General features: G+C 36.0%; 1 protein-coding gene across 4 annotated transcripts in view; it reads right to left on the bottom strand.

Annotated features, from left to right (window-relative positions):
* Positions 1-246: 246 nt before the first annotated feature.
* Positions 247-13,637, bottom strand: part of KCNIP4 (potassium voltage-gated channel interacting protein 4) — a 1,016,244-nt gene continuing 1,002,853 nt past the window's right edge. For all 4 annotated transcript variants that reach the window (XM_031942853.1, XM_031942854.1, XM_003773349.3 and 1 more), the window contains 4 exons: positions 6,063-6,170; positions 3,495-3,599; positions 3,218-3,280; positions 247-816 (listed from right to left, as the gene is read on the bottom strand). In XM_031942853.1, coding sequence (XP_031798713.1) covers positions 769-816; positions 3,218-3,280; positions 3,495-3,599; positions 6,063-6,170 — 324 coding nt within the window. In that variant the 3' untranslated portion in view covers positions 247-768. The remainder of the gene's footprint in view (positions 817-3,217; positions 3,281-3,494; positions 3,600-6,062; positions 6,171-13,637) is intronic.

A 13,637-nucleotide genomic window follows, 5' to 3' on the forward strand; every position in this document is an offset into this window, starting at 1 on the left:
TTTCCTTATTTCATAGAAGTGTGAAGCCTAGTTGGGGCTGTCACCTTGAGCAAGTCCCAAATTACATATATTATGTGGGATTTGGGTTCTAATATGGAAAACCAACAAGTACTTATTAATGAGCCATACTCAAAAGAAGTATGCCGTCACCAGGTAATTGTTTTAGTTCTAATGGTAGAAAAATGCCAGATAAATGAAGGCTTCAGCAACAGGAGACTTCAACAAAAAGAGGAAAACCCACAAAAATAGGGACTGCATAATTTTTAATAGCGATAATTGTTTTTGTTTACTCAAAGTATATAAATGGGATTACAGCATACAAATATGGAAATGAAATCTAATTTCTATAAATTAAACACTGATGCCAGTATTTTAGGGAAAAAAAACAATAGTGGGGCTGGATTCTAATACAAATGGGTAGCAAAAAACACTATCATAACATCACTTCGATGTGCGAAAGCCTCAATAATTCCAGGGTTGGAGTACCAATAAAATTATGTGTTTGTCAGGTACCATTTCTTTGAATAGCTTCATGGTAGGAAATTTTTAGAACATCCCATTAATTTAGTGACATAATGAAAAGGATGCAAATTGATATCTTGGAAACAAATAATTTTGGGGATGGCTTTATAATAAAAACAAAGCTTATTTGCATAATATGCTTCAGTGTAAAGCTGAGCAGTCTATGCTAAAAGTGGTAATTCCAACTTGAATATTGTTTTAGAATAGTTCACATTTGTCTATTAAATTTGAGATCTAACCAACATGTTAAATCACATTTTCAAAGAGCTGCATGGAGCGCATTATGTTTTCATCCTGTAAGGAGACAAAAATAAATAGATTAAATTTGAATTTTTTCAATAAAAGATAGGCTGTTATCCTGATTTCCCACTCCCCGCTCTAAAATACCCATATACCTAATATACATGCACCTAAGCTTAAACACATGTAACAACCATCAGCTATTTCAAATACTTAAATACTGCTTTTGTAAACTTTATATCTTAATATAAAAATACATATTTTTACACATGCATTTTATTTATAGAAACAGCTTTCTGGATTTTTAGGTCTGATGTGTTTTCAAAACTTTGAATAGTTATTTTTAGATGATAATGGAAACCTTCCCAAATTCAACATAGAAGAATATAAATAACAACAGTAACATTAACAGGAGACTAGGCAAACAAACCAGGTCAGGGATAAGTACAAAAGAGCAAAGCATAGTGATGGCGCTGGACTAATTGCTCCTTAAAGTCTTGTAGACCCTCAGTTCTGTGGGCCTGCTTCCTGAAACAAGTGGTCTTAATGTGGCAGTGGAGAAGCCTCATGTGGAGGCAGAATTTTGGGGCAGTTGTTAATCCTAATGATGTTCTCCAGAAATGAAAGGGGTAAGCAGTATAGAGAGTTCTAAGAACCAGGAAGATGTGGGTTCAAGTTCTACTGTAACATTGACTACAAGACCGGCTCATTGTTGTAGGAAACTGAGCTCAGTGGATTGCTCCAAATTGATCATTTTTAAGTTGTTTTCCAGGAATATCTCTGGAAACAGCTGGATTCCCAACTGAAATGATCATGGTTAGCTTTTGTGTGTGTGTGTGTTTTAATCAGTATACTGAAATACATGTTGATAACCTGAAAGTACTGGAGAAGACTGGGAATTTAAAATAATATCCTATTTTAATCATCATAAAAAACTGATATTCAGTGATTGAAGTGGGATTGTCCTAAGGCCTTAGATTTAGAGCTGAAAGGGTTCTTGGAGCACATCCACTCCAAGTCCCTCATGATACAGAGGAAGAAACTGAGGCTCCAAGAAGATGAGTGGTTGTGATCATGAAGCTAGAAAGCACCTAAAATGAGACAGGGATCGAGGGCTTCCTGACTTTGTCTCCTGCTGTCTTCATTCTATTACACTGCCTCATGAATACTTAACAGCCAGATAGCAAAAAAGGTAGAATTTTTCCCATTAGCATTTTCAAAGCATTTAACCAAAATGTGTTTACTTAGAGACACTTAGGTGACAGGCCTAAATAAAACTCTGCTTTTACATAGAACTCCAACTCCAATGCCTGCTTGGCCGTTTGTGACCAGTGAAGGCCTGGTTTGCCTGCATGGCACAATTCAAGCACAACTGAACTTGGAATTGGAAGCTTGAGTTCTTTTGTCACTGTTGAGAACGGGCAAAGGCACGTTGGGGCGAACCCCAATATATGGCGTGATTGAGATGCAGAAATATCCACACACTTGTACCACATGATCAGTCCTGTCAAGGCTGCTCTTGTATCCTGAAAGTGGATTGTCTACAGTCTGTTACATTTGGTTCCCATGAGATCACATGCTTTTTTTAAGGCCACATGATTTTAAAAATAAATTATTAATATTGACTCTGAAGTTCCCTCTTGTAAAGTTTTGGGAAAAACAAATATAGATAGGCAGTGAAAATTGCTGTCAGTAGATTCTGTATGCTCAACTATTGGTGTAAAGCCAGGAAATTATGAATTTGGGCTTGTGTCAAAATGTTGTGAAAATGAATTAGTTATATTTGGTGGAAACTGCCTTATCCACACAGATACGGGATAGCACGACATGGATCAGCAGCATGTATAATTTATAGTCTTAGAAAGTCAGGGGACAGGTTGGGGTGTAGGGAACAGATCACTGGTCTTAGAGTCAGGAAGACCCGAGTTCAATTGTAGCCCCAAATACTTCCACACTTCCAGCCGTGTGACCCTGCGCAAGTCACATAACCCTGATTGCCTCCAGCAAACCCCCCCCCCCCAAAAAAAAAAATTGAGGGGACACCAAAAGGTGACTTGTCCAGGCTTACGTAGCCAGCGTATGAGGCAGGAGGACTGGAGATGGACTTTGTCCTCCACACTGTTCGGACCCTTCATGGTCCCACTTGGGGCTTGATAAACACTGCAGGGATTTGCTGTTTCTCCAGCTCAGTTTACAGATAAGGAAACTGAGACAGCCTGGGGTAAGTGAACTTGCACAGGGTGACAGTCAATGTCTGCGGCCAGCTTGGAGCATCGGGCCCAGGTCCTGCCCAGCTGGCCGTCGACATTGTGGCTCCCCCTGGGGCAGCCGAGGGGGCAGCTTCAAGGCCAGACCTCGAGAGAACAGAACCAACGTTTCAAAGGGCTTGGCTGCAGCATCTCCCTTGGCCCCTAAGCTAACTGAGGCGATGCGATGCATTATTTATGGTACTTACTTTTTGGCAGCTTTCAATGAACTCGTCTATGGTAACTACCCCGTCTTTATTTTTGTCCATTTTCTGTTCAGAAATAAAATACAGGAGTGTTACAGTCATAAAAACGCTTTGAAGATGTCCAATGAAAGGAAATCTTTCACTGCCTCTGAAGGGAATCCATTCCACGTTCTGATCTTTACTATTTTAATTGTCTTCCTAACATTTTTAAGCTATAAAAATAATAGGGAAGCAGTTAGGGGAGGAACTCCTAACTGCTCACCCACTGTCCTTTTCCTACCTGGAAAAATGTTTCCACATGTTGTCGGGGAGCATCCTCTTTAAGAACAGGATACGTACATTTACCCATCATGTCATATATCGCTTTCATTATGTCAAGCATTTCCTGAAAAGAAAAAGGAACTTGAATAAGACATTACTCTATGTGGATGGCAGAAACACATGATGATATCTCCTTCCCTGTTTTTCATTATTTCATTTTTTTTCTCACACCTCAACACTGCACTTTGTTTAACAACAGGCATTTTCCAACAAACACCCAAAGAATACCCATCTTCTGCAAAGGACATTCCCTAAAAATGGTTAAGCAAAAGCACTCAAATTATTTTGACTGAATATATATATATATATATATATATATATATATATATATATATATATGCCATTTTCTACTTTTGAAATAGACTTTATTTGTGTTAACTTAAATTTGCCTATAATTTATCTCTGAATTTTGTTACCATTTAGGCTTATATTAACATTTTTGTAGTCATTGTATTTATTGTTCTTTGGATTCTGTGTCTTCACTCTATATCACCTCATATTTGTCATTTGTTTCAGAAAGATAGTAATTTTACTAACATTGTCATACACACAAATATTTCAGTCACAATTTATTCGCTTTAAAATCTTTCATAAATATTATGTTTCCCATTTTCTATTGTCACAAACAATGCCACTATAAATATTTTTGTATATATTGACTTTTATTAAATTTGCAGTCAATCTCCTGGGGGAATAAATCTTAGTAATTGGATTTCTGCATCAAACAAATAAATGATTCAGAAATTCTTTTTGTATGATTCCAAATTACTTTCTAGCAGAAATGAACTAGTTTACAACTTCTACAAACAATACATTGCTATGTCTGCTATCCCCCAGCACTTCCAAAATTTAGTTCCACTGCCCCTAACAAATATTCAAATAGCCCTTACTATTTTGCCATCTTTTCAAACTTAGCAAGTATGATAATTCTTTTATTTTGAATTGTCATCTTTGTAGAATCCAAAGCTTCTTCAAAATATAGATCAGTGGCCTCCTCTTCATTAGTGTTCTTTTTCTTTTTTTTGAACTGAGGTAAAGAGTTTATTTTTTTTTTATTTAATAGCCTTTTATTTACAGGTTATTATGTATGGGTAACTTTACAGCATTAACAATTTCCAAACCTCTTGTTCCAATTTTTCACCTTGTGTTCTTTCTCTGTTTAATTATTTTGTATTTTGTATTTATTATATCTTTATCTTTGCAATCATTGTTTTTTTTTTTTTTCAGGAAAAATTAAGCTCTTTAAGAGAAGGTACTATTTCGTTTTTGTTTTTAAATTCCAAGTACCTACCACAGTGCCTGGCACAAATAGGTATTCAATAAATACTTGCCGAATTGACTTCCTTTTCAGGTATAAAATTGAGACTGGCAGTATTTCGTGAAGAGTAAAAAAAAGCAGAACCACATAAACAGCATCCACAATGACTACAATAACGTAAATTATGATAACAAAGAAAAAAAACTCAGGTCAAATACAGCGCATAACATTCTTTTAACTAAAACTAAAATACACTTTCTTTTTTGTTAGGAAATGATAAAGAATAGCATTAGAAAGCATCTTTTATCAGTCATAATTAAATGATTTTACTTAACTTTTGTCATATGTATTTTTAATTTGTGAAATAAAACAAGCATTTCCACAACATAGTATGTTTTAAAAATGCACATAAAACTGCAAATCTATTCTGTACAACTTGCTAATATAATAAAGTTAGCGTGTAAATGTAATTTTTTATTCTCATTCCCACTCTCATTCCCATTCCATTAGATACACATACATATATATGCATAATATGTAAATTGTATTATATACACTTCTATTTATCAATTTTTCTCTGAATGCAGATAGCATCTTTCTTCATATGTCCTTTATAATTAATTTGGATATTTGTAATAGTCAAAATGACTTATTCATTCTAAAAACAATATTATTACTGTGTTCATTATTGTCTTGGTTATGCTCATTTCACTCTTCATTGTTTCTTGTGGTTCCATGTTTTTCTAAGATCACTGAACCCATCATTTTTTATAGCACAGTAGTATTCCATCACAATCATATCCCTTACCTTGGGTCAATCACATTTTTTTAAGGGAAGATTCTATGGAGAAATTTTATTGGGAAATAATTGTATCAAAACAAAATGTGTCAGTAATAGAAAGAAAATTTCTTCAAAAAGAACCAAGTCTTTCCATATGTTATGTATGTATAGAATATTTTATATTTACAAAATACAAAAATATTTTTAACTGAACAATCATATGGTCAAACCCTTCTTCCCCCCTCCTCCTTATAAATAGAAAATTATCTTTTTTGTGGACCTATAAAAATATCTTAAGCCCAAACACCAATTTTTTTTCAGAATATTTTTTCCCTAAATAAAACTAATTCAATGCATTAGTTATCAGATCAGTTATAAATTCTATGACTATAACTGTATAATTTAATTTAAAACTCCTCAGTGTTGAAAATGAAATTGTTTCTAAGAAGAAAATGTGAAAAGAGCTATTCCTAGAAGATAATTATTACCTCTTTAGTTATATATCCATCTTTATTGATATCATACAAATTAAATGCCCAGTTGAGTTTTTCTTGCACTGTCCCTCGAAGCAAAATGGAAAGACCCATCACAAAGTCCTAAAAAAAGAAAATTGCAACTTAATAGGGTGCAATGAAATCTAGACAAATCAATGAGTCATCAAACATTTTACCCAAAGACATGAATAACTATGTGCCAGGCATGGTGCTAGGTTCTGTGAATATGAACATAAATAATGAAACAATTCCTTCTCTCAAAAAAGCACAATAACAACAACAACAACAAAAATCCATTACATTCTAAAAGAAAAAATCCATATTCAACTATATTAGAGTATAAATATATGGATAATAAAGATGCATTAGTTAAATGAAATAGAGTTAAGGAGGGAGGGGACTAGGTGTGAGGTGATTCAGAGAAGGCTTCAGTTAGAAAGGGGTACTTGCTGAAGTAAAAATGAGGAGGGGAACTGACCAGTGTAAAAGTTCAGAGATGGAGTCCGGGATAAGGAGCAAGTGAAGGGCACTGGATCATAGTGCATGGGAGGGTGGGAAGCAGACTATGGAACTGGTGCCTTAGGTTGGGGCGAGATTGTAAGGGGGTTTAAAGGCTCAACAGAAGAGTTTACACTTTGTTTTAGTCAGGGGTCACTAGTGTTGACTGAGGAGGGCAAATGATGTGGTCAGGTGCGTCCTTAGGAGATATTACTTTGACAGCTGTGAAGAATGACTAAAGTGGGGCAAAAGCAGAGAAACCAAGTTGGACGGTTGCAATAAACTAAGGGAGAACTATTAAGTCCCTGAACTAAAAAAACAGTGGTTATGTGAGGAGATAGATGGGGTCAATGAGGAAAAAAAAATTGTGAAGAAGGGAAAAAGCAGTATTTGGCAACTGAACAGTGGTTATATGAGGAAATAGATGGGGTCAATGAGGAAAAAGACAAGGGAAGAAGGGAAAAAAACAGTATTTGACAACTGAACAGCGGTTATATGAGGAAATAGATGGGGTCAATGAGGGAAAAAAAGGATGAAGAAGGGAAAAAGCAGTATCTGGCAACTGACTATATGAGAGGAATCAAGGTTATCTTTGAGATCATGTGCCTGAATTCAAGACCAGAAGAATGGGAGTGTCTTAAACAGAAATAGTGGAATGTGGAAGAGAGCTCAGCTCAAGAGGAGATGAGAATGATTTCAGTTTTAGATATGCAGAGTTTGAAATGTTTTTGAGACGTCCAGTTTAAAATACTCAATAGATGGGTATTATCCTAAAAGACATATGGGCACTGGATGGGAGATCTCTGTGTTATCTGCATAAAGAAAAAGTAAAAATGACATAAAACTCAATAGTTAGTTGTCAAATGCTGAAAACTAAGGCAGTAAACTCCTGGACATTTCACTTAACAACGAAGATTCACTTGGTAAAATGGATGACGTTTCTTGGATTCTCATTTCTCAGGCATTTATTAGTACATTTAGCATCTTCTGATCCCTCTGACTTTCAATAGATGATTAAATATAAATGAGTAGCATAATTGGTGGAAAAGAAAATTATATAAGAAAACCCAGGGCCATCTTTTCTATGAATCTCCAGTGTCTTTTCCCAGAAAAGCTCTAAGTGCATTAAAGAGGACATGGTCAATAATTACATAAGACAGCAAAGTGTAATGGATGAGGATCTGCACTCCTGGAAGGTGTAAGTACCAACAGGGATGGGATGTCTTAAAATCTAAAGCAATAAACTAAAATAATGAGAATTGTGGTGAGAATGGCCATGAGATTGCTATAATTGGAAGTATTTAAGCATTATACTACATTAAAATTCTAGTTGCAAAATTTCTAACCTTATTAAATTCACCATTTTACATTTTTAGCATAGATAGTTCATTTGATTCATTTATACACTGTCTTTCATTAGAATGTAAACTCCTTGTGAGTAGGGATTGTTTCATTTACTATATCTTTATCTCCGTACAATTAATGTATAATTCCTGGAACAAAGTAAACATTTAATAAAGAATAATTTTGATTTAGTTGAAAAAGATGGCTTCAAATTGAATAAAACATTGCAAAAACTGTAAATAGATAGTGAATTATTTCATTTGGGACCAAAAACACTATTCTTCAAGCACATACCTATGGGTAAAAATATTTTTTTTTCAGTTTCCTTACATTCTTTTTTCTTTGAAAAATTCATTTTGTAAACCATTCACAATGTGTTCTCTTCTTACTATTGGCTATTCCAGTAGCTTAAGGTCTGGATTGGTGTGAGTAGAAGTTACCATTTCAAAAAACATAGTACTCTCATTGATTCAAATCCCTTTTTCTGAGAAGGAGAGTGGAGTGATCAATGCCTCAGCTTCAGGAACCCCACCTAGATGCCCAGGGAAAATAGCTTGTTGTTCTCTAGCACAGAATAAAGAATATTGAGAACCAAAAATCTAAAACATCTGAAACAAATCGTTGATTTTTTAAAAATACAAGAAATAATGAAAAACTGGTCAGCAATAATTACTATAATTGGTATTCACGATTCCTGAAATGCAAAGATAGATTTGAACGGAATATATATGGAAAAATAAACAATACATTAAACATTTAGCCATAATAGTTATAATTTAAAAGGAAAATTACAATTGCTTGTGTAAATAACCTGACTCACATTCAACTAGGGAAGGGAGTGACTATGCTGTGTTGCTTACTCAGGAGATGACTCTTAACTTGCTGGAAAAAATGTTGAGTGAGAAATATAGGTCTGCCATATGGGACTTACTAAGTTGGTTCCAGGTACTCTTTGGGAGAATCACCTGGAGAAAGGAACTTTAAAGTGGTGGTAGAAAAATAGACTTTGCCATGTCTAGTCATATGAAAAAATGCTCTAAATCACCAATGGTTAGAGAAATGCAAATTAAGACAACTCTGAGGTACTACTTCATACTTCTCAGATTGACTAAGATGACAGGAAAAGATAGTAATAAATACTGGAGGGGATTTGGGGAAAATGGGACACTAATGCATTGTTGGATCTGGAGAGGAATTTGGAACTTTGCTCAAAGGGCCATCAAACTGTGCATCCCCTTTGATGTGCATCCCCAGCACTGGGTCTGTCTCCCAAAGAGATCTTAAAGGGGAAAAGGACCCACAGACGCCAAAATGTTCATGGCAGCCCTTTTTGTGGTGGCAAGGAACTGGAAACTGAGTGGATGCCCATTAGTTGGGATGACCAGGCTAATTTCAAAAGGCCTGGAAAGACTTACATGAACTGCTGCTGAATGAAGTGAGCAGAATCAGGAGATCATTGTACATAATAACAAAAAGATTATGTGATCAACTGTGTTAGATTTGACTCTTAGCAATGCAGTGATTCAAGAGAATTCCAATAGACTTGGGATGAAGGATGCATCCACCTCCAGAGAGAAGGGTGGAGACTGGGTGTGGATCAAGGTATAGTATTTCTACCTTTTATTTGTTTGCTTAGTTTTTTCCTCTCATTTTTTCCCCTTTTGGTGTGATTTTTTTGGATAACATGATGGAAGAATTGCACATGTTCAGCCTATATCGGATTTCTTGCTGTCTCAGTGCGGGGAGGGAGGAGGGAAATTTGGAGCATATGGTCTTGGAGGAATGACTATTAGAGACTCTCTGATTGTATTTGGAAGGGTAGAATATTACTGAGGAAAAAATAAAAGAGAACAAAGAGAGAGAAAACATATACACGGAAAGACAGAGCGACATGTAGAGAGAGAAGCTTTGGAATACAGAACATGTACGGACGAAACAACTCCATTATTCATTTGACTTTGCTTGTCATTCTAGAGACAACTAAGAATGAATCTCCCCTGGCTGTTATATATTCCTTCTCTCCTTGATTGAAATGAGATCCTATTTCACTCCTTGATGAAGGGCCCATTCACTCTTAAGTATTCTTTGATATATTTTATGCTGTTTAATCTCTCCAAATTTAACACTTGCAATTTTGCTTGGCTAGGGTTTACTCACTATTTTCTACTTGTGGTGGTCTTTTATTTGACTAGCATTTGGTATGATAAAGCTATTTCTTGAAATATGATGTGGGGATTTTTTAAATGAAATATTTCTTATTTTCTTCATTATTTTTACTTTGTCTTCATTATTTTTTAAGGTGTCCTGGAGTCACTAGCTTCCATTTACCCAATTTTAATTTGTAAGGAGTTATTTTCTTCAGTGAGCTTTTTTTAACCTTTTCCATTAGACCAATTATATTTTTTAAGGCGTTATTTTCTTCATTTTTTGTCCCTTTTTTACTAAGGTGTTAGTTCTCCTTTTATAGATATAATTAATTCTAGGTTAATATCCTTCTCAGAGACTAGGGGAGAGATTCAGCAGCTCTGGCTGTTCCAGACCTTGCTTGTTTATCCTCCAAACCCCTTTAAATGGCAGTGGATTCATGGCCTTGGCTCTCTGAAGTGGTAGATCAGATCCTAGGTCTCGTGTATTGATGGTTTCCATAAGCCACTTCTATTTAAACATACTTCCTACCACACAGTCTTATAAGATAATTACAGATTTTATACTTGGAGATCTATTAGAGGCAGCATAAACATATGGGAGTTAAAAAGCCTTGAAGTCAACATCATGTCTCTGACACACACTACCTGTGTGATTTTGGACAAGTTATTTAATCTTTCAATGCTCAAGGTAACTCTTTAGATCATAAATTATAGATAATTTTCCAGTCTGCATTGGGGAAGGGAATTTTTCCACAAGGCAAGTTCCTGATACTGATGAAAATATAGGTTTGGACCAAAAATAAAACAAAACCAATCCAAAACCCAAATCTGTAATGTTATGTCTTTTTTTTTCAAGTTATGATTATATTCCCAGAAGGCTGTGCAAGTCATGGACAGCTCTGTATACAACATAACTCTAAAACTAAGGTTGGATCCATTGATCTATGCTAATCTCAACCCAGGAGACTGACAAAAAGCCGATTTTTTTCTTCCCCTTAGCAACAGAGTGAAAAATGGCCAATGAATACTGGTATTTAAATAGTAAAATGACCAGTGACTCCCATCAAAGAAACAGTCTATTTATAGGGGAAAGTAAGTAGTGTGGTAGATAGAAAGCTGGACCTGGAATTAGGAAGATTCATCTTCCAGAGTTCAAATCCAGCCTCAGACATTTATAACCCATTTGCCTCAGTTTCCTTATTTGAAAAATGAACTGGAGAAGGAAACGTCAAACCACTCCACTATCTTTGCCGAGAAAATCCCAAATGGAGTCATGAAGAGTCATACACGACTGAAAAACTACTAAATAATATCATACTTACCCTTTCAATATTTTGTAATATGGATACCCCCCACCCCGATAATTCTCTTTTATTGGTTACTAGCAAGCTCCTAAGTACTAAAGAGCATATCCCTTTCTCAATCCTTATTCTATTTGCCATTTCTCTGGCTTTTGATACTGTTGATCACTCCCTCTTCTTGGATAGTCTTTTTTTTCCTCCTTTCTCCCTTCCATGACAATATAACTTGAGAGTCATCTTTGAATTTTTACCCTACCCTTCTTAGCTCAAATCTATATCACTTTACATTTGAACTATACTATCCCTCCTTTTTCTAATCCATCTAATTCATAATTACCCAAAAAAGGAAAAACAATTACTCCAAGACTAAGATATAATACACCTTAATTTTTTTTTCTAAAATCTTATTGTTTCATTCCAATAGACTTGGGATAGAAAATGCCATTCATATCCAGAGATAGAGAGAACTATGGAGACTCAATGTGAGTCCAAACATGGTATTTTCACCTTTCTTTGTTCATTTGTAACCTTTGCTAAATTCTTGCTTATGTGCCAAAGGCTGTGCTTAGCCCTGAGAATACAAGTACGATACCAAGACATTTCTTGTCCTTAAGTAGTTCTCATTCTCATAAGGCAAGTGTTTGTGTGTCCATAAGGCAGCATGATTTGAGGAAGACTAGGAAAGCTCATCTAATAGAGCCCAGGATTGCAAGGCTGGCAATCTGAGTCCCATTGGCTAAAACAAAAGAACTGAGTTCATTATTTCTTCCTCTTACAGCACCTTCTTTTTCTGTGTGCTGGCTAGCTCTGGTAGGAGACAGATGGGGACCTCTAACACTAAACAGTTTTTTCCCTGTTTTAATGACATCTGGGGTTACACAGTCTTTTCTGCATGATGCAATCTTCATTTCAATAAACAGTTATTTAAAAATGAATTTCCACCTTATTTTGTGCTGATGTAAAATGGAACTCAATGTAGCCTATCTCATTTTTGCTCCTAGCTTTTCCACAGGGTAATTGAAATCCGTCAAGCAGGAAGTTGCAGGCACTTGCCAAAAACTCAATTTGCTTTCAAGAGTACTTGCATTTGTACCTTCTTAGTTTTATCTGTGAAGGGACTGGTTCATTTGTTCCCAGATGCACAAAACTGCTGAAAAGCTTTTGGCAGCAACTTTAGTGAGCTCTAGTTTGATTCCTATATTCTTAGCCCATAGCATCTTAAATAAAAAGAAAAAAGGAGGTTTTTTTCCCCTACAGAGGTGGGTTTTATTTGTCCTCTTTTTTTTTTTTTGAGACAGTAATGAGCATGAATCACTTCCTCTGCCCTTTGTGGGGCATCCCAATATGCTTTCCAGAAGCACAAAGCAAGGAAAAACTTTCCTTCTGTTCCTTTCTCAGATTACCCATTCTGACTGGTCTTCTGCTTCTTTTTTTAAGTAGAAAAGCATTTGCTTGGAGATATGGATTGTGTGTTGGAGGGAAGTAGGGGGTGGAGAGTAGTTTTATTACCTCCAGAAAAGACAAATACTCCTCTTGCCCTACTAGTTCACCACAAATTAAATTTCAGCTCCTATTTTTATCTTTTGCTAGAAAATAGAGAATGTATGTTGTAGCCAGCCATATTGCAGAAATTGAAGAGAATCTTCTATTAGTGTTTCATTGTCAACAAGCCAAATTTGTCCTTCCACATCTGACTTCTCTAACAGCTTGACATGGCCCGTACTCAGTCCCATTTGGGAAGATTCATGGGATATCCCACAAGCAAAATTGGTATAAAAAATCTCACAGGGTAAATGTGAATGACATCACAGAATCTTGAGAGATGACCTCATCCCTTTTTAGTTTCTGAAACAGAGAGAAGAGTGGCAAATGTTTTCTATTTTACAAAGCAATGGCTACATGAGGGAAGGCAGAGAAGTGGCCAGAGAGGCACTGGACCAAAGAGTGGGCTGATGGTGAACAGTGGACATCTCGGCCAAAAGCTTCATCCCCCAGAGATGGTGAACCTGAAATATTGGTGGATGCTCCCCAGCTGGGAAAAGCAGCATTCTGGGATGGAACATTTTTTCTCTTACTTCCAAGTGTCTGTATGTACTCTGTGGCTGTGAAACATGAGCAGGATGTTGTCTTTCTGGTCTACTTTCTCTACTCTTGTCTTATGCTCCTTCCTACAAATTTAATAAAAGTTTCTCATTTTCCTGCTGATCTGCTTTGCTCCCTCCCGCCCCCTAGTACCACCCACTCCACGCCAGATGGTATTTTGGGAGCCTGATTCCTGA

This window comes from Sarcophilus harrisii, chromosome 6 (genome assembly GCF_902635505.1).
Source record: "Sarcophilus harrisii chromosome 6, mSarHar1.11, whole genome shotgun sequence".
NCBI classification, from domain to species: domain Eukaryota; kingdom Metazoa; phylum Chordata; class Mammalia; order Dasyuromorphia; family Dasyuridae; genus Sarcophilus; species Sarcophilus harrisii.